The following is an 18,703-nucleotide window of genomic DNA, read 5'->3' on the forward strand; positions in this document are numbered from 1 at the left end:
GTATGCAAAAGGCAGCCCAGGAGCTCCCTTGCAGCTTATATTCTCTCTTCATCTCGCAAACAACCCCAAATCCTAGCATTTATTACTTTTAGGGCTTAGGGGGACCCCTCCCCCCACAAGTTCTTTTACACCAGTTACAGGAGCCTCTTTGTCCTTGATGCAAGTCTGAGGGCTCGGCGGAACTCCTCGGGCTGCAGGAGAGACTCTCCATCCTAGGCAGGGTCGGGAGATCCCCCCAAGCCAAAGCCTTTCTTTTTTTCTGGCGGAAAACCCCCAGGAGAGTGACCCACGCGCCTTCCTTCCCCGCCCCTTCCGCCCAGCGAGACTTCCGCTTCCGGCGGCGCTGTCGACCATGGCGGCCCTTCGGCGGCTGGCGGGCGTGCAGAGGTTGCTGGGGTTACCGGCCCGGGCGGCCCGCGCGGTCTCTTCCGGGGGACCGGCCAGCTCCTCGGCGACGGTGCAGGTGCCGCCCGCCTCGAGCCCCGCGCAGGTGGCGCCTCCGCGCAAGCACCACGACGACGACGACGAGGGGGTGTCCGTCTTCATGAAGGTGAGCGGGGGGGGGGGGCGAGACGCGCGAATCCTGCCCGTCAGTTCCCAGGGCCACGAGCCCCGGGGATCCTGGAAGAGTAGAAGGGACCCCGAGCTCTGCGGAGGGAGCTACCTGCCTAACCCAGAGGCTTCCTTGCAAGGGGCAAAAGAACATGGCTTTTTCAAACGTCTTGTCACCGGGGGCGAACCACAGACACCCAGGGAAGAACGAGCGAGCAGGGAATAAAGATCAGCATTGGGATCCGCTGCCCCTGGGGATCAAGCAGGGGGAGGCGGTTGCTGACCCTGGTCCCTGGGATGCTGTTCTTGGGTGTTTTCTGGGCAGCGTGGATGCTTCAGGGACCTGCACCTGTGCTGTGCTGCAGGATTCCAGTGCCCAGTAGCAACTTAGAGACTAACTAAGTTCGTTCTGGGTACAAGCTTTTGTGTGCACACGAAAGCTTTTACCCAGAACAAACTTAGTTGGTCTCTAAGGTGCTACTGGACAATTTTAATTTTTTATTTTTTTATTTATTTTGACTGCATCAGACCAACACGGCTACCTACCTGAATCTAAGATTCCATTGCTTTCTTGCCTCTGCATGCAGGACGGTGCCACTGCCAGAGAGCAAGGGACAGATCAATGATACAGGGAGTTTCCTCTGTCTTTGAGAAGCATTAAGTGGTAGGTGCTTCCAACACAGGAACATAGGAACACAGGAACATAGGAACACAGGAAGCTGCCTTATACTGAGATCAGATACATGGTTCCATCCAGGTAAGTATTGTCTGCACTGATTGGCAGTAGCTCTGTAGGATAGAGGAGTCTCTCCCAGCCCTACCTCGAAGTGTCAGGGATTGAGCATGACGCCTTCTCAGTGCAAAGCAGATTTTCTGCCATGTGGTTGTGGTTCACTTTCAGTGAATGCTTCAGACTCACTTGTGGGTATCACTGTTGTACTGGGTAGAGAGATATTCAATGCACACTGAAGATAGCTTTGGGACTTTCTTAATTTTTGAAAAGTGTCGCAGGTTCATGTTCTTGGTGATTACGGTAATTTTTGCCAAAATTAATCATTGATTTTACAACAGACTAAAACTAGAGTCACTTGAGCTCCATCTGTCACCGTGAAAGATTCATTATGTTTCTTAACTAATGCTTTGTGAAAACTAGCCCAGGATAGCACTTCAATATGCAATGCTGCTTGCCATTGTATTGTGCACACTTGTATATATCTCAATAGTGTGCTAGATAGGGAGAAGGTTTTCTCCCTCTCATAACACTGAAACCTAGGATTACCTAAAGAAGCTGAATGGGGGATGTCACTCCTGTGAGGCTCTTCCATATGTGCTCCTCTGTCCCTCCACTTTGCTGGAACACTTGTGTGGTACCAGATACTTATTTAGAATCTACAGTGGTGCCTCGCAAGACGAAAAGAATCCGTTCTGTGATTCTCTTCGTCTAGCGGTTTTTTCGTCTTGCGAAGCAAGCCCATTGATGGATTAGCGCTATTAGCAGCTTATCTGCTGACCGGATCAGCTGATAAGCGGCTTAGCGGCTTAGAAAAAGGGAGGGGGAGGAAAAAAACCAGCAGGAACTCGCAAGACATTGTCGTCTTGCGAAGCAAGCCCATAGGAAATTCGTTTTGCGAAGCACCTCCAAAACGGAAAACTCTTTCGTCTTGCGAGTTTTCCGTCTTGCGAGGCATTCGTCTTGCGGGGCACCACTGTATATGATTCTAAGAATCTCTAAAACAATAGTAACAACATTAACAAAATAGCTTAAGTTCATGTATACACTCTCTGCACCCCCATGAGTCGTAATCTTTCCTTCTATTCAGTTCATTAATATACACACAAAATACACGTAATGCCCATTGTTAAGTCAGCTCAACCAGATGAGGAGGCTGAGTAGAACTTCCAGTGGTCATGGCGGGGGTGGCTTCTGTTTTCTAGTACACAAAGTGATCTCATAACAAGGATTCCAAAATTTACAAATCAAAGCTTCCTGTATGCTTTGTTACTTTCATCCGATTCTGTTGTAGCTGATTCCCATTTCTAAAAAGATTGCTGCTGTTCCTGAGTCAATCTTTCCTTTCCCTGTCTGCTTCTCTCATCTGTATATCAGTGGACCCCTTTCAAAGGCTTTTATCAGGGGTTTCCCAAACTGGACCATAGGCCCACTGGGGTTCATTCAGGTGTTCCACACAGCATGTTGGCATTAAATATTCCAAGAGATTTTTTTATTGTATTTTTGTTGTGGCTTTTAGTTCTTATATTGTGTTTAAACTCTGGAATGCAAATTGTAGTACAATAAAATAAAATAGAAGAGAGAAAATAAGCAACAAAATGTGATTAAAAATCAAACAGCATGTAGCGCAGTGCACGACAGTTGCTACAGCAAACAGAAAAATTAAGTGGTCTGCTCAGACCATCAGCAGTTTTCAAGTGGTCCATGGAGGGAAAAGAGTGTGAGAAGCACCAGCATAGAAGGTTCTTGCCTAGTAGCTCTTCCTTTCTTCCATGTGGCAAAGCATTCGAGAAAACAGGACTGAGGACCAGGTACCGACAGCACACAGGCAGCTTTCCACTTACAGTTGTCTCCTTCGAAGTCTTATTTTGAGCCCTTATTTTGCCGTGCATATTTCTAAAGCTGAGGCTCCGAAGCACAATACAGAGTTCTTAGTTCTTCAGCATCCGCAGTGCGTTATTGCAGGCATGTCCAACTTCAAGTAGGCTGTGATCTACTATCTAGTATTAAAAACTGGCAGTGATCTACCACACTCCCATTGTCATTCTTCAACTTATTTGCTTTAGGGGCAAGGGGTAAAGCGTTGTTGGTGGCCAGGAAAAACCCCTTTCTTTCCTTAGTATGGATTTGTGGTCGATTCCATCGCCTTCTTCCACGTATCGCCAAGGCGGCAGCTACAGGCAGCTCTGTATGGAGGAGGAAGGAAAGGCACACTCCTTTTATCCAGCCTCATCCCGAATATGGAATATCGGCACCCCCGGGCTCCACTTTCCTTTTTCCCCGAGGGGGACCGCTGCACCCTCAACCCGCCACACGAGCGCAGCCCTGCATCACTCAGTGAAAGCAGCCCAGCCGAGGGCAGCTTCATTAGCAGAGTGAAGTGAGAGAGGCGTGTGCTCACACGGGATGGTGAAAGCGAAGGCGTAGCTTGCTCCCTCCCACAGCTGGGCCCTGCACAAAGGCTGCCTAGCCATAGTGTGATCAACCAAAATCCATCCTGCGCGATCAACTCGTTGGACATGTCTGCATAGTGGCTTGTGCAATGCACCATCTTGCCACTAGGTGGTGCTGTGAATCCACATGCCATAGCTAGGCTAGGCATTCTCTTTCATAGATGAGCATGTATTGCTTGTTCTCTTTCCTCTGTAGCTGTGGTGCCTCAGGGAAATGTTAAATATCAGGGCCAGAGAGCTAGTGTTATTCACATTTCCCGTGAGCTTTATTGTAATGTTCAGTTCAATGCTGTTTCATTGTCTGGTGAAGTGAGGTCAAGGCTAAGAGGAAAATCTATTGCCTGCTTTGTCTGAAGTAGGTTTGCAGCCATTTGTGCTGCAAGGGTGGGAACCCAGGTGCTGGGCTGGGGTTGGTCCTCAGGGCTGCGCTGGCATCACCTATGGGAACACTTTCTCCTCCCTTGCTGCCACTTCTGCATTAGCTACACACCTGTAGTGTCCTCTCTCATTTTTTACTGAACTTCAGTTACTCCTGGTTTTCACTGGCTTGCCACGAGTAGGTATGTGATGTTGAGTGGAGTGTTGTGGCTCTTCTTTCCTTGGGTGACAGCAGTCTTCTCCAGCCTGATGCTCTCCAGAGACCATTACTCCCATCATCCCTCGCCATGCTGGCTAAGGCTGATGAGTCTCACAACACCTGAAGGGTGGGGAAGGTTGGATTAAATGTATGCAGAGATCGATGCATGTGACAAGGGCAATCTATCCATTGTCTTCTGTCTCAGGAGGAGACATGATTCTGCTCAATTTCTGGCAAAGTAATGTTGAAAAGACATTTTTGTCTTGAGTGAAGTGTTGTGAACCATTGGAATTAACTCTGGCCAGTCAAGCAAAGGCCCATTAAATCCCTCCTTCATTAGACCTTGGTATCAGGACTCTATCAGAAGTTGCTCCCAGTGAAACCCAAGATCCAGGCAAATGGGGAGTGACCCAGCTCAGGTGAATGAGGAGCCTTGTGAAAGCCTCTGCTACTCTTGACATGGGAGGGTGGAAGCTTTGAAGAGCCTTTGACCTGCCTCCATGAGTGAACAGCTAAGATGTGCATTAGGGAAAAGGCTGTGTGTAAACCTCCATTGTTGTTCTCACTGCATGCAGCAGCTTGGAAGTCTGACTTTGTGCTTGTGTCCTGGCTTTATGTGGGGAGAATCAGAAGGGCCCTAGGAATGTGGGTCTCTACTGCAAGCCAAACGGAAAGTCCTTAGGCCACCAGTTGTTACCTTTCCCTGTCTTGAATCCTTTGTTGGAACTTGCACCAGCAAAGGACCCATCAAATAGGAGGGGCACTTCAGTAGATTTGAGTGCTGGCCATACAAAAAAAGTGTGAAGCAGCATTCTTTGGGTAGTAGGTGCTGGTGGGGCAGGGGGAGGCATTTCCCCCCTTCTAACCTTTTATCTGTCTTTGGCATTTAATAAAAAACCAAGCTCCAATCCCATGAGGTTGAGGGAGAGAGTATGTGTCTTGGGAGGGTTCTTTTGACATTATGTTTTCTCTGTCAACGTTTATGATGAGTATTGAAGCAGTAAGCCTGTGCCAAAGTGTGAACATAGGCATAGGCTGGTGCAGTCTCTTCCAGAATTGGGCACAGCGGTTTCTTTTTTCTTAACCTGTTATTAGCTATTTAGCATCCATCAGCAGAGGAAGCGTACCATTGCAGGGTGGTGGCCTGATAGGTGAACAGATCTGGACAAAGCAGCATGGAAAGAACAGAGGCTGCATGGATTTGCAACGTGTATTATTGTCTGTGTGTAGAGGGGCTGCCACTTTGATTTGTATTCTGGGCAATTTAGGAAGAAGTTTCATCAGAAAATTCACCAAGTAATCCTCCTATCTACCTTACCATTTTCCCATTATGCTAGACAGGTCTCTCCCCCCCCCCCCAGTTTCCTGTCTACTGTCTCTTTACATTAATCATCAGTATTTAAACAAAGCCTCAATTTAGTACTTCAAGTGCCATTGTAGTGATGTATCTGAAGCTGGTGTTCAGTCAGTGTGCACACTGCTCTGGAAGGTTGGGAGACCCTCTGGAGATGATATTTTTTGGAGGGAGTGGAACTCTAGGAGGAAAAAAGGGCACATCCCATTTCACAAGCGGAAATCAGAGGGCACCACTGGATGCCATGAAGGTAATTGCAGATCTTTAAAAATCACCAGGGATATAAACAGAGGAGAAGATTTGTAAGACACTGGTTTGCATTCAACATAGCACTGTGGCTAAATTTCCATCATTTCAAAGATGGAATCTGTTCTGTGCTCCCCCCAATTTGCCAGCTTGGGGTACACATGGAAGGGGAGATTCTTTGTGTTAGCAGAAGTATTTGCACTGGCTTTAGTTAAATATGGCTCATGAGTTTTTTGAGTTTCCATAGGTTACACTTGAATTGGGTGTTGAATTGTACAAGAAAAGCTATAAAGAAGCCCATGCTGAGTTTTATGAGCTTCCAGCCTCCCATGTTAAGAAGTGAGGTGTTGTGTTTTGCACCAATTACATTCTGTACAGCCATCAAGACCTGCTCTGTACACCACACTGTACAGTTCCACAGAGGCTTATAAAAATAAAGGAAGTAGAAGGCCTGGGATAAGTTTAAGGGTACAGGTTAGTGGTCAGCTAAAGCAAGAGAGAACTTGGATGGTTGGAAGGATGCCAAGATTGCCTTAGGGTTTCAGGGAAGAGAGGATAGTAAATTGCAGGGAGAGGATTTGCATTTGGGCTTCAAATTCTTGACTTCCCCACCCCCTCCCCTTTCTATGTTATTTAATAGCAAGGTCTCCATGATTAATAGAGCTGAGCAGTCTTCTTATTGTGTCTGATGCGACACCTGTGAGCACACTTTCTCTCCTTCATCCTTTAAATCTGGGCCCAGCAGCAGCGGCATCTGGCACCACTCTTCCACATTTTTGTTTTTAGAGCTCATTGGCTAATCCCTGCCTGGAACTATGTGGGCCAGAAGGAGCATGGTGCAGCAGTACAGATGCATGCTATGCCAAAGGGACCAGGGACCTGTTTGCCCCTGTCTCTTCCCTTGGGACTAGGGCCAGATTTATTAGACAGGAGAGCTGTTTGCATGATGAGGCACCACTGGGACTGCTGTGTCTGGTGAAATACGGAGAGCTGTTTTGTCCACCGCTGAGGCCTTTCACATCTTTTTCCCTCCTTCCTAGGAACTCTAGCTCCAGGGCTGTGCCCCAGATGAGAAGAATCCTAGCTGCAGAGCAGATGGGGCTTTGCAGGGTGTGATGACAGCCTCAGTTCTGGCTTTGGCAGAGCTGTATGTGCTCTGATGGGTTGGGCTCTGAGCCAACGCATCTGTTGGAAGGACAGATGGGATATCTGGTCCTAGAAGACACTGAGCAGCTGGCTGCTGGGTGTACCTTCTGCAGGGGCATCCTTCGTGGGTCACCTGCCTGCTGCACCTTTGCTCTGTTCTATCTCCTCCCTAATATTCTGTTGCCTACATTCAGAGTGTCTTTGGTTCTTTAGACCTATCCTGGCTTTGTTTCTTTCCTGCCAAAGAAAAGGAAAGAGCAGGATCAGGATCAGCCCAATACATTTTTTCTATCTAGATCAGGGGTCCCCAAACTAAGGCCCATGGGACTCATTTATCCGGCATCCTGAGCCCTCTGCCGCCCGCTGTCACCGCCCTCTCTTACCGGCACTGCACTGCTGCTGCCCACTTCTGGGTTGGAGGAGCACCGGAAACAGCTTGTGCGCATGCGCAAGTGTTATTTGCGGTGCACATCTGGGTTGGAGGAGGCCCGTGCACATGCACACAAGCTATTTCTGGTGCTTCTCCGACCCAGAAGTGCGCCAGAAATAGCGTGTGCGCATGTGTATGGGCACACACTCCCCCGCCCTCTGGCCCACCACATGATTGGCGCTGGAGACACCGGCCCAAGGCGTGGTAACTTTGCTGACCCCTGATGTAGATTGCAAAATTCAGATGGCGCCACCTTCCCACTAATTAGCTACAAAGTTACTGTACTATCAACCTTACTGTATGCCTGTGAAACATGGACCACTTATACTTATAAACTTATAAACACCATCTCCAAGCCTCGAAAGATTCCATCAATTCACATCACTTGGGAAGACAGGCAAACTAATGCCAGTTTACTGGAAGAAGCAAAGATCACCAGTGTCAAAGCAATGATTCTTCAACAGCAACTTGGTTAGTCTGGTCATGTTGTTCGGATACCTGATTCTCATCTTCCAAAGGAGCTACTCTATTCCAAGCTTAAAAATGGAAAGGGGTGGACTTCTGGCAAGTGATGGGCTGCACCTCACAACGGTTGGGAGGAATGTTTTTGCCAAAAATCTCAGAAACCTCATCAGGAGGGCTTTAAACTGACTAATGTGGGGGAGGGAGACAGTGCTCCTGAAGGTAGGAGTCTATCAATTAATGAAGATGATCATCCAAATGTCATAGACCAAATGGAGCAAACAGCACGCAGACCTAGTGGTGGGAGGAAAAAATCCTTAAATAAGAGACACGGGGGAATGATTAATGGACTTCAATGTCTGTACACTAATGCGCAAAGCATGGGAAATAAACAAGATGAGCTTGAGCTCTTGGTACAGCAAACTAAATATGACATAATAGGCATCACTGAAACCTGGTGGGATAAGTCCCACGATTGGAATGTAATAATGGGGGGATACAATCTATTTCAGAGAAACAGACCAGACAAGAAAGGAGGAGGAGTGGCGTTATATGTCAGGGATGTGTATACCTGTGAAGAGATCCAAGATTTAGAACCTCAAAGCCAAAGTGAGTGCATTTGGGTCAAAATTAAGGGAGAGAAGAATAACAGAGACCTCATTGTGGGAGTTTACTATAGATCCCCAAGCCAAACGGAGGACATAGATGATGCCTTCCTGGAACAGATGGCCAAGCATGCAAAAGGAAGGGAGATAGTAGTAATGGGGGACTTCAATTACCCGGATATTTGTTGGGCGTCAAACTCAGCCAAGAGCATAAGGTCAAACAGATTCCTCACTGGCCTTGCAGACAACTTCATTGTCCAGAAAGTGGGAGAAGCAACAAGAGGAACAGCCATTTTAGATCTGGTCCTAACCAATGTTGATGACCTGGTTAGTGGGGTAGAAGTGGAAGGATCATTAGGCGCGAGTGATCATGCTCTTCTGAAGTTTACTATACAGCGGAAAGGAGCAGCCAAGCATACTAGCACTCAATTTCTTGACTTTAAGAAAGCCGACTTCATAAAACTTAGGGAAGTGCTGGGTGAGATCCCATGGACAGGAATACTAAAAGGAAAGGGAGTTCATGATGGCTGGGAGTTTGTTAAGAGGGAGATAGTAAAAGCACAACGTCAGGCAATACCAATGAGACGGAAACATGGAAGGTGCCTAAAGAAGCCAGGGTGGCTATCTAAAGAACTTTTAACTGAATTAAGATTAAAAAAGGATGTGTACAAAAAATGGAAAAGGGGGGAAACCACCAAAGAGGAATTCAAACAAATAGCCAGCACGTGTAGACACAAAGTCAGAAAAGCTAAAGCACAGAATGAACTCAGGCTTGCTAGAGAGGTTAAAAGCAACAAAAAAGGCTTTTATGGGTATGTTCGTAGCAAAAGGAAGAACAAAGAAACAGTGGGGTCACTCAGAGGAGAAGATGGTGAAATGCAAACAGGGGACACAGAAAGGGCTGAACTCCTCAATGCCTTCTTTGCCTCAGTCTTCTCCGATAAAGAAAACAATGCCCGACCTGAAGAATTTGGAGCAAATGATTCAGCAAAGGAAACACAGCCCAGAATAACTAAGGAGACAGTACAAGAATATTTGGCTAGTTTAGATGTATTCAAGTCTCCAGGGCCAGATGAACTGCATCCAAGAGTATTAAAAGAACTGGCAGATGTGATCTCAGAACCACTGGCAGTCATCTTCGAGAAATCCTGGAGAACAGGCGAAGTCCCGGCAGACTGGAGGAGGGCAAATGTTGTCCCTATTTTCAAAAAGGGGAAAAGAGAGGACCCAAATAATTACCGCCCAGTCAGTCTGACATCAATAGCAGGGAAGATTCTGGAGCAGATCATTAAGCAAACAGTCTGTGAGCACCTAGAAAGGAATGCTGTGATCACCAATAGTCAGCATGGATTTCTGAAAAATAAGTCATGTCAGACTAACCTGATCTCATTTTTTGACAGAATTACAAGCCTGGTAGATGAAGGGAACTCAGTGGATATAGCCTACCTTGATTTCAGTAAGGCATTTGACAAGGTGCCCCATGATATTCTTGTAAAGAAGCTGGTAAAATGCGGTCTTGACTCTGCTACCACTCAGTGGATTTGTAACTGGCTGACTGACCGAACCCAAAGGGTGCTCATCAATGGTTCCTCTTCATCCTGGAGAAGAGTGACTAGTGGGGTGCCACAGGGTTCTGTCTTGGGCCCGGTCTTATTTAACATCTTTATCAACGACTTGGATGATGGACTCAAGGGCATCCTGATCAAATTTGCAGATGACACCAAACTGGGAGGGGTGGCTAACACCCCAGAGGACAGGATCACACTTCAAAACGACCTTGACAGATTAGAGAACTGGGCCAAAACAAACAAGATGAATTTTAACAGGGAGAAATGTAAAGTATTGCACTTGGGCAAAAAAAATGAGAGGCACAAATACAAGATGGGTGACACCTGGCTTGAGAACAGTACATGTGAAAAGGATCTAGGAGTCTTGGTTGACCACAAACTTGACATGAGCCAACAGTGTGACGCGGCAGCTAAAAAAGCCAATGCAATTCTGGGCTGCATCAATAGGAGTATAGCATCTAGATCAAGGGAAGTAATAGTGCCACTGTATTCTGCTCTGGTCAGACCACACCTGGAGTACTGTGTCCAGTTCTGGGCACCACAATTCAAGAAGGACACTGACAAACTGGAACGTGTCCAGAGGAGGGCAACCAAAATGGTCAAAGGCCTGGAAACGATGCCTTATGAGGAACGGCTAAGGGAGCTGGGCATGTTTAGCCTGGAGAAGAGGAGGTTAAGGGGTGATATGATAGCCATGTTCAAATATATAAAAGGATGTCACATAGAGGAGGGAGAAAGGTTGTTTTCTGCTGCTCCAGAGAAGCGGACACGGAGCAATGGATCCAAACTACAAGAAAGAAGATTCCACCTAAACATTAGGAAGAACTTCCTGACAGTAAGAGCTGTTCGACAGTGGAATTTGCTGCCAAGGAGTGTGGTGGAGTCTCCTTCTTTGGAGGTCTTTAAGCAGAGGCTTGACAACCATATGTCAGGAGTGCTCTGATGGTGTTTCCTGCTTGGCAGGGGGTTGGACTCGATGGCCCTTGTGGTCTCTTCCAACTCTATGATTCTATGATTCTATGATTCTATGATTCTATGATTCTATGACTGTCTCAAGGCAAATGTTTCAAAAATGTAGTATAAACACCTACAGCTGGGAAACACTGTCCTGCAAGCACTCCAGTTGGAGAACAGCCTTTACCAAAGGTGTCTTAGGTTTTGAAGACACTCAAACTCAGGACGAAAGGGAGAAACATGCGAAGAGAGAAGCACGTTTGGCAAGCCCTCACCATGATCAATTCCCGCCCGGAAACTTATGTCCGTACTGTGGAAGTACGTGTGGATCCAGAATTGGCCTCTACAGTCACTTACGGACTCACTGTTAAAACTGTGTATATGGAAGACAATCTTACTCTGCTACAAGCGATCGCCAAAGAAGAAGAATTAGCATGGGCCACCCCATGCTCTTTCTCAATCCTCAGTCGTTTCTGTTTTGCTTGTACAGGACTACTGCACAATTGATGGTACTTTGGGGTCAATCTTATGCCCTGAGACCTGTGGGTATAGGGATGTATACAAATTTTAATAATAATAAGAATGGGAGGTATACAAATTTTAACAACAACAATAAATTGTGTGCCTCCACTCATCCGTCTTTGACATCCCAAATCCGTCACCCTGAGGTGGTCACCACCCTGCGGCGGGATAGACAGATGGACAAAATAGGCGGATATAGCAAAGAGGAAAGCAGTAGACAGGCAACAAGGGTCAAGGGAAAGCAACATAGCCACACCTTAAAAGAGGAGCTTAGCACAATGTCTGACTGCCATCCTGTGTTCCCATCATCCTGTGTGTGCCAGGGAGCCATGGCCAATCAAAGAATGCAGAACCCTCTGGTTTTTGTGTGGGAACTGTCAGTGGTAGGTGACTCTTAACCTGTACAATGGGTTACATTGCACCCATACAAAACCAAAGGGTTCTGCATTCTCTGTCCTCCATTCAGGGAAGTAAGAGACATTATCCCAGTACAAGAACTCCTTTCAGTCAGGCAGGAGCACTCAAAGTGGGGGAAGAGCACTTCCGGGGTGAAATGTAGTCTAGGGAGAGGCACAAGAGCTGTAGAGGTGCCTGGAAGCGGCTGCATTTGGCTGTCTGGGCTTGAGGTTCCCCTGTCCCGATTGTGGTGTATTCATCTTTGTCTTCACACCTCTTCCACCACTCCCAAGATCTTAAGCTGGCTGTATAGGCTTCACTTATTTTTGCATGTTTTGTATCCTGGTTTCAGAGGAACTACAACAACAGAGTCTTGCTTTAGCGTGTACAGTGGTACCTCAGGTTACATACGCTTCAAGTTACAGACTCCACTAACCCAGAAATAGTGCTTCAGGATAAGAACTTTGCTTCAGGATGAGAACAGAAATCGTGCTCTGGTGGCGCGGCGGCGGCAGGAGGCCCCATTAGCTAAAGTGGTGCTTCAGGTTAAGAACAGTTTCAGGTTAAGAACGGACCTCCGGAACGAATTAAGTACTTAACCCGAGGTACCACTGTGTTTAACCCTCTTGTTACACAATGACAGAACCTTGCCTCTTGGCCCATCTAGCTCAGGGTTGTCTATACCAAGGATAGAGAGCTTGTGCTACTGCAGAAGGTATTGGGCTCCAACTCCCTCCCCTCCTACCCAACCAGCAGAGCCAATGGTCAGAAATGGTGGGGGTTGTGGCCCAGCAGCAACAGCTAGAGGGTACCGGGTTCCCCAGTCCTTGTCAGCACTGACTGGTAATGGCTCTTTGGGATTTCACAGCAATCTTTCTGAGGCAGCCCTGCTTGGCGATGCCAGGAATTGAACTTGAGAGAAGGCTCTCATCCACTGAACCATGGTTTTTCCTGGTACATGGGAAGTCAGAAAAGGCAAGTCTTGCCCTGCAGAGATTATGGTCTAAATATCAAGGGCTGGGGAAATAACAAAAGGGAGGCTTGGGAGAACTGAAAGAAGGAAAATTACGAGGGATCACAATCTCTTCTCTCCGCCCCTGGGTCAGGCTGGGACATGAGCACAGCCCTGCCAGAAACATCCAGCTGCTACCACCACTGATCTAAGTGTGGGCTGCAGGCATGTGTAGCCGTTGACCTTCCGGTACTTTGCCATAGGAAGAGGGAGCTCTCTAGGCTTGTGTCATCAGGAAGGCTCAGTAGGTAAGGAGTCTGTGGCCTCTCATGCCCCTGCTACCTCCCGGCCCTGCCTTCATCTCACTTTCAGAGCTTCCTTTGGTTAGATTGCATCTCCACAGACCTGTTGGCTGATTGTTGTTTAGTCCACACCAGTTTGCATATCCACTGGACTGAGGTGGGGGGGGGCCGAGGGACCCTCACGTTCTCCTAATTTAAGTGTAATGCGTGCATTGAGCAGTGACAGTTAACTTATCTCCGAGTGCCTTTACGCTAAATAGCAGTAGTGCTGGGACCACAGTCCACTTCCATTCTCAATAAGTGAATGATGAAGAAGCCCCTTCTGTAGAGAAATGAGATTTTCCCGGTCTAGCAGCACTGCTGCCATAAATCTCCTGCCAGGTTCACTTTAGCAGCCGCTCTCTCTGTATACCCCTGAAGTGACATTAACCAGGAGCTGGAACAGACTCATACTGTCTGCACTGGGTGGAAATGTGATGAGACACTTGAGCATCTTGGGAGCAGTTTTGAACCTGGCTCCATAATTAGCGCCCAGCACGGGAGGGGGGCTGGGAGACGGGGGGGGGGCTGCCTGCGTATGAGCAGGAGGCATTGATTGCTGCACCTGTAGGCAGGAGTTGGGTTTTGTAGCTCCAGGCGATGGTTTACACAGGCTCTTCGAGTGTCAGCACTGATGCTGTATGGAGAAGGCAGCAACTGTGGAGCCCTGGGGGTAGCCATTTATTAGACCCAGGGGAAATTAACAGGAGTGACTGCTGTATTTCTGATGGGTTGGGAGGGGCCAGGATGGAAGGAGAGAATAAATTTCCACTTGAGGAATTTTTTTACCAAGGAGAGAGGGGTTCCACCTCCCAGCCCACCAGGGGGCTGGTCTTCAGGGGTAGAGAAGCACCAACTGCCTGCTGAGATCTCTGGAGGGAGATCTCTCTACGTGGCACCTTGCTTCGCTTCCTGTCTCAGCGTCTTTTGTTTCCAAAAAGCTCTCTGGCACAGGACATGTAGAAATCATTGGCTTGTAGAATGCAAGGAGCTGAAGTCACTCTCCAGCCTTCTCTGCTGTGGCTTTCAGTGGGTGGTTCTTGGCTGAGCTTGCTAGGAGGCCAACTTTGAGGTTGAGAGGGGAGAGTGATTACAGGGCTGTGTGCTTGAGTGCTTTCTTTGACTCGGCAGAGGGTTGTGGAGAAATGGAACAGTGTGGTGAGATCAATGGAGAAAGTGGAAGCTGACATACAAGTTCCTAGCCAAAAGGTGCTCTTGGTTAGAAGGAAGGACCATCGCCACTGTTTCCTCTCTTCATTTATTCCCCTATGATACACTGGAACCAAGATTGCTTCAGAAGCAAACCGGTGTGCTCTCCTTATTTCACAAACTTGCAAGTTAAAATTGCCCCCCTTGCAAATTAATCAGCTAAAGGTTTGGGTTGATTAATTTAAACAGATCTGAGCTAGTAGCCTTAGTCATTCAGGCAAGCCCAAGGCAATATGTCCTAATCCTGATGCATGATTAGTGGCCTTTACTCCAGCCTTTCTTGGGAAATATTTGAGGAAACAGATTTCATGACTTTCTGTGCCACTTGCTCCTTTGAGGAATCATCTGAAATGCAGTCATGCTAGGGAAGCAAGGCCGAATAGGATGGTATCCTTGATGCACTGAAAATTCCCCTTAACAGCTCTTAAGGACCTCTATCAATACTAATAAATACACTGAGTCTTGCTGTTCTGAGCAGTTTGTGTCTAAAACAATAGCTCGGCATTGCACATTGTAGCAGGAAACCTGATTCTGGCTTGATCTCTTTTCCTCCTGCCATCTCTAGCTGCTACAATTTGTTTTCCTCTATCAGGAAAAGCTGGCTTCCTGGTTCCAGTCTCTGCGCCTTTTCACTTTTCTCTCTTGGGGCAGTTTCATGCTTGGGACTCTCTTAAAAAATGAAAGACTCTAGTTAGACATCATGTTACACATGAACCATAGTGGATGAAGAAGATGGAATTCTGGGGATATCAGATTTCAAAGTACATAAAGGGGCATTTAGAATTAAGACATATTTTTCAGGGGCTAAAAGTAAAGCTGTGTCAGGTGTGGGGCCGGTGGGTTGTGTTGCACATTGGATGTGGGGATGGATTAATTTTTTTTAAGGAATTTCAAACAGCATATCTATATCATGCAGAATAGTAGAACTTGAGCTTCCTTGAGCTAGGCAGATACAGGGTCTGCTGTTGGGGGCGGCGGCTTTGGTGTTCTTGGGAGCAATACATTTTTCAGCAAGTGGCTAGTTGGAAGTGATTTCTGCAGCCATGCTAGTCTGAGGTCCTCTGGGGGGCACCTGGTTTTCTATCTGCAGAGAGGAATGGGGTGAGGTGAAGAAGTGTCTCTCCCACAAGGCACCTGAGGACCCGCAGAATACAAGGCCGAGTTCAGTAGCAGCATGGCTCCCTGGGAACCTTGGTAGGACTTACCGATTGAGCATGTAAAAAGAATTGCTGACTCAACTATAGCTGCATGTGTGTGCTCTTGTTTCTCAGTAAATGGCAGGCAGAGTTGTCAGGTGCGATCATGGTTGAATTCCAAGAAACTTCTGCTTTTTCATTTTTTAGTGAGTGAGTTTTTGTCCTTTATAGAGCTAAGCTGAAAGGATGTTGGCAATGTCTGCTGGAGCTTCTGGTGTTTAGAGAGCGGCATCCAGTAATCTGTGTGGCACTGGCCAAGCTGTGGCTTCTTCACGGCCCCAATATGCTCCTTTGTTGCTGTTTCTTCTCTCGATGCTGCCACACATTGGGCATTTGGGGAAGGCTGAGCTGAATACCTGTTCTCTCCTGCTGCTTGCATTGTGGTTTTCTGATGTTTTCTGATTTTAAGCTCCCGTGCAGTGCTGTAGGTTATATTTTAATGTATTTGTTTTTTAATTGAATTTGGCTGTGCACTGCCCAGGGAACCTTTGAGATGAAGGGTAGGTTATGAGTGGAAGAAATAAAATAGATGGTATATATAAAATACCGTACTACTGTTTGCCAAGAAATGTCAGCTCATGTTGCTGAATTTGCATTCTGCTTCTGTGCACTGTCTTACTGTGTGGCTATCTATTTACATAACCTGGGTAAGGATTTTGGAGTTTTTGTTGTGGAAACCTTGTGCTTGATAAACCCTCCCCTGCCCACCAAACTGCTAGGTGTTGAGCTCTAAATCAAAGTGTAGGAGCTGGTTGAATTTGGTCAAATGCATCCATTCCTTCATTCTTAAGGAAACAGTAACTTGGAAGCTTAGTTTCTTGAGGTACCAGGGTGCATATTTATGGAATAAATATGTGAATGCTTTGGCCTCCGAGCACCCTTGACAGTGACATTGAGCGCCAGAAATAGAGAGTGGTGTTTAATCCATGAAAGTGTTGAGGAAGGCAAGCTGTTACAACGTGAAAAGAAGTCTGTAGGGGCCACTCTCACGCATCCTCCAAAGAGGAATGAGCAGAGTTCAAGGAAAGCTTTTAAGTATGTTGTGTTCCAGACGGTTCTGTGGCTCAGACCCCCACCCCCGGAAGCTGCTTCTGTTCTCCTAGCTCCTAGGGTGTGTGCTAAGAAATCAGGTGGTCTGTTAGCATATCCTTTGGGATGGTTCCAAGAATGACATCATTTCTGATGCCCCAAAAGGAGGACTGTGGGGGACAGGCAGCTCCAAGCCCCATCTACCCATTGCTACTGCATTAACATCTTCCACGCTGGGTTGGCGGCATAACACCTGCTTTGAGCCAGGGGGTGGGGTCAGGTGTCACAGGAGACTTGCCAATAATGGAATAATCAGCCTCCACTGACAGCTTGTCAGGGCTGACACCCCCGCTTCCTAGCCTGCCAAGTTGATGCCTGACACAAAGATGGGCTTGGGAGGGGGAAGCAGGTCAGGGCTCTGCGCGCAGCTCCTTGTTTGCACCACCCACAAAGAAACTTCACTGTTGTGCCGTCACGTTGGTGTGGAGCATGAAGCCTATTGGCTAAGGAGTTTGCAAAGGGTGGTTGTGTCTCTGGAAGCAGAGTCTGCGGTAAAGGTAAAGCACAGGGGGAGGGGGGGAGCCCCTTGATACCAAAGATAAAATATTTTAAAATACAACCACTCACATTTTCTTACTTACGTCTGCTTGTTAATGCTTATATGTGGACATCCTACAGAGGTTTGTTGGGTGATTTCCCTTTAAGTAGGCCACACTCATTGCCAGAGGGATGTTTGAGTCCCTGACTAACCCTTCCTCATTCAGGATCATGTGCAGGTGTATGTGTTTTTTGTGTTTTGTCCCTTTTTCTGCTCCATCAGTGCAGCAGAACCTCTTGTGTTCCATGCTGCCTGTATAATTTCTGCAGTGATGGAGAAAAAGAGAAGTATTGGACCATAGAAATTAGGGGTGCAATCTCAGTTGAATTGTGCTGCCTACCTATTATTACGGAATGGTAGGACATTTGTGACTATCTTTGGCAGGATTTCAAATCCACTCTTATCTAGAGCCTGGCGATTATAGCTTTTAAAAATGCAAATAGAATATCCCTTGAAATCTGACACACATTTTCAAGGAGCCTGGGCCTGGGTCAAACACCTGCCTGGATCTTGCTTATATTTATTTAATGTCTCACGTGTGCATTCTGCCCTTCCTTCAAAAGGGCCAGGGCAGTATGTCTGTGGTTGTCTCATTTTCTCCTTGCAACAGCCCAGTGAGGTAGGCTAGGCTGAGAAAATGATTTCTGGCTGAAATAGTCAAGAGGGCATTCTACGATAACCTAAGGCAGGCCTGCACCACTATCCTAGGCAGGCAGTACAAGTGCCTGGGTGGACTGATCTCTGATGGGCTGGCCTGCATAGCCAGTGACGGCTGCATTCTGCTTACTTGGCCGCAGGTCATTGTGGAGGCATGGCCTTGCGAGAGACATGGGACTGGGAAGAAAGTGACCCCTGGCTTCTGCAAGGTCCATGTCTAGATGGAGCAGAGTCTCCCTTGAGGAGCCATGTGCAGTTGAGCCCAAATTGCCCCACCCTTATAAGAAGGGAGACTTTGGAAGGCAGCTCTGGGAGTCCACAGAACAGCAGCTGCTACCAACAACCTTTTCCATCTACTTCATGACTCCAGTCTTCAGGAAGGATGAACCATGCTTTCTGCAGCACCTGCTATTTGTCTCTCTCTCTGTGTGTGTGAGCACCATGCTTTTTCTCTCAGTACAAAGACTCTTTAAATATTTAAGCAGCGGCAAAGCTGCTCATGCTGTTTAATAAATCATAGTGACCTGAAACTGCTGCCTTGCCTAAGGGGAGCTCCAGAGCAAGGTGGCTCACACTGCTGCTGGTCATAGCAAGACAGAGAGGACAGAAAGGGAGCAGGCAGGGGAAAGGACGTGCAAAGAGCTTCTGCACCAGGCTGACTAGGAGGGAAGCCCTTTGAAGCTGCACACACACACACAGGCACCCCCACCCACACACTTTGGTTCC

General features: G+C 47.4%; 1 protein-coding gene across 1 annotated transcript in view; it reads left to right on the forward strand.

The window, feature by feature from the left end:
• The first annotated feature begins 326 nt into the window (after positions 1–326).
• The window catches only part of NDUFB11 (NADH:ubiquinone oxidoreductase subunit B11), a 55,053-nt gene continuing 36,676 nt past the window's right edge, over positions 327–18,703 (forward strand). Inside the window, exon 1 of the mRNA XM_081177476.1 lies at positions 327–550. Coding sequence (XP_081033602.1) covers positions 353–550 — 198 coding nt within the window. The 5' untranslated portion in view covers positions 327–352. The remainder of the gene's footprint in view (positions 551–18,703) is intronic.

Source organism: Podarcis bocagei, assembly GCF_964188305.1.
Source record: "Podarcis bocagei genome assembly, chromosome: 17".
NCBI lineage: Eukaryota > Metazoa > Chordata > Lepidosauria > Squamata > Lacertidae > Podarcis > Podarcis bocagei.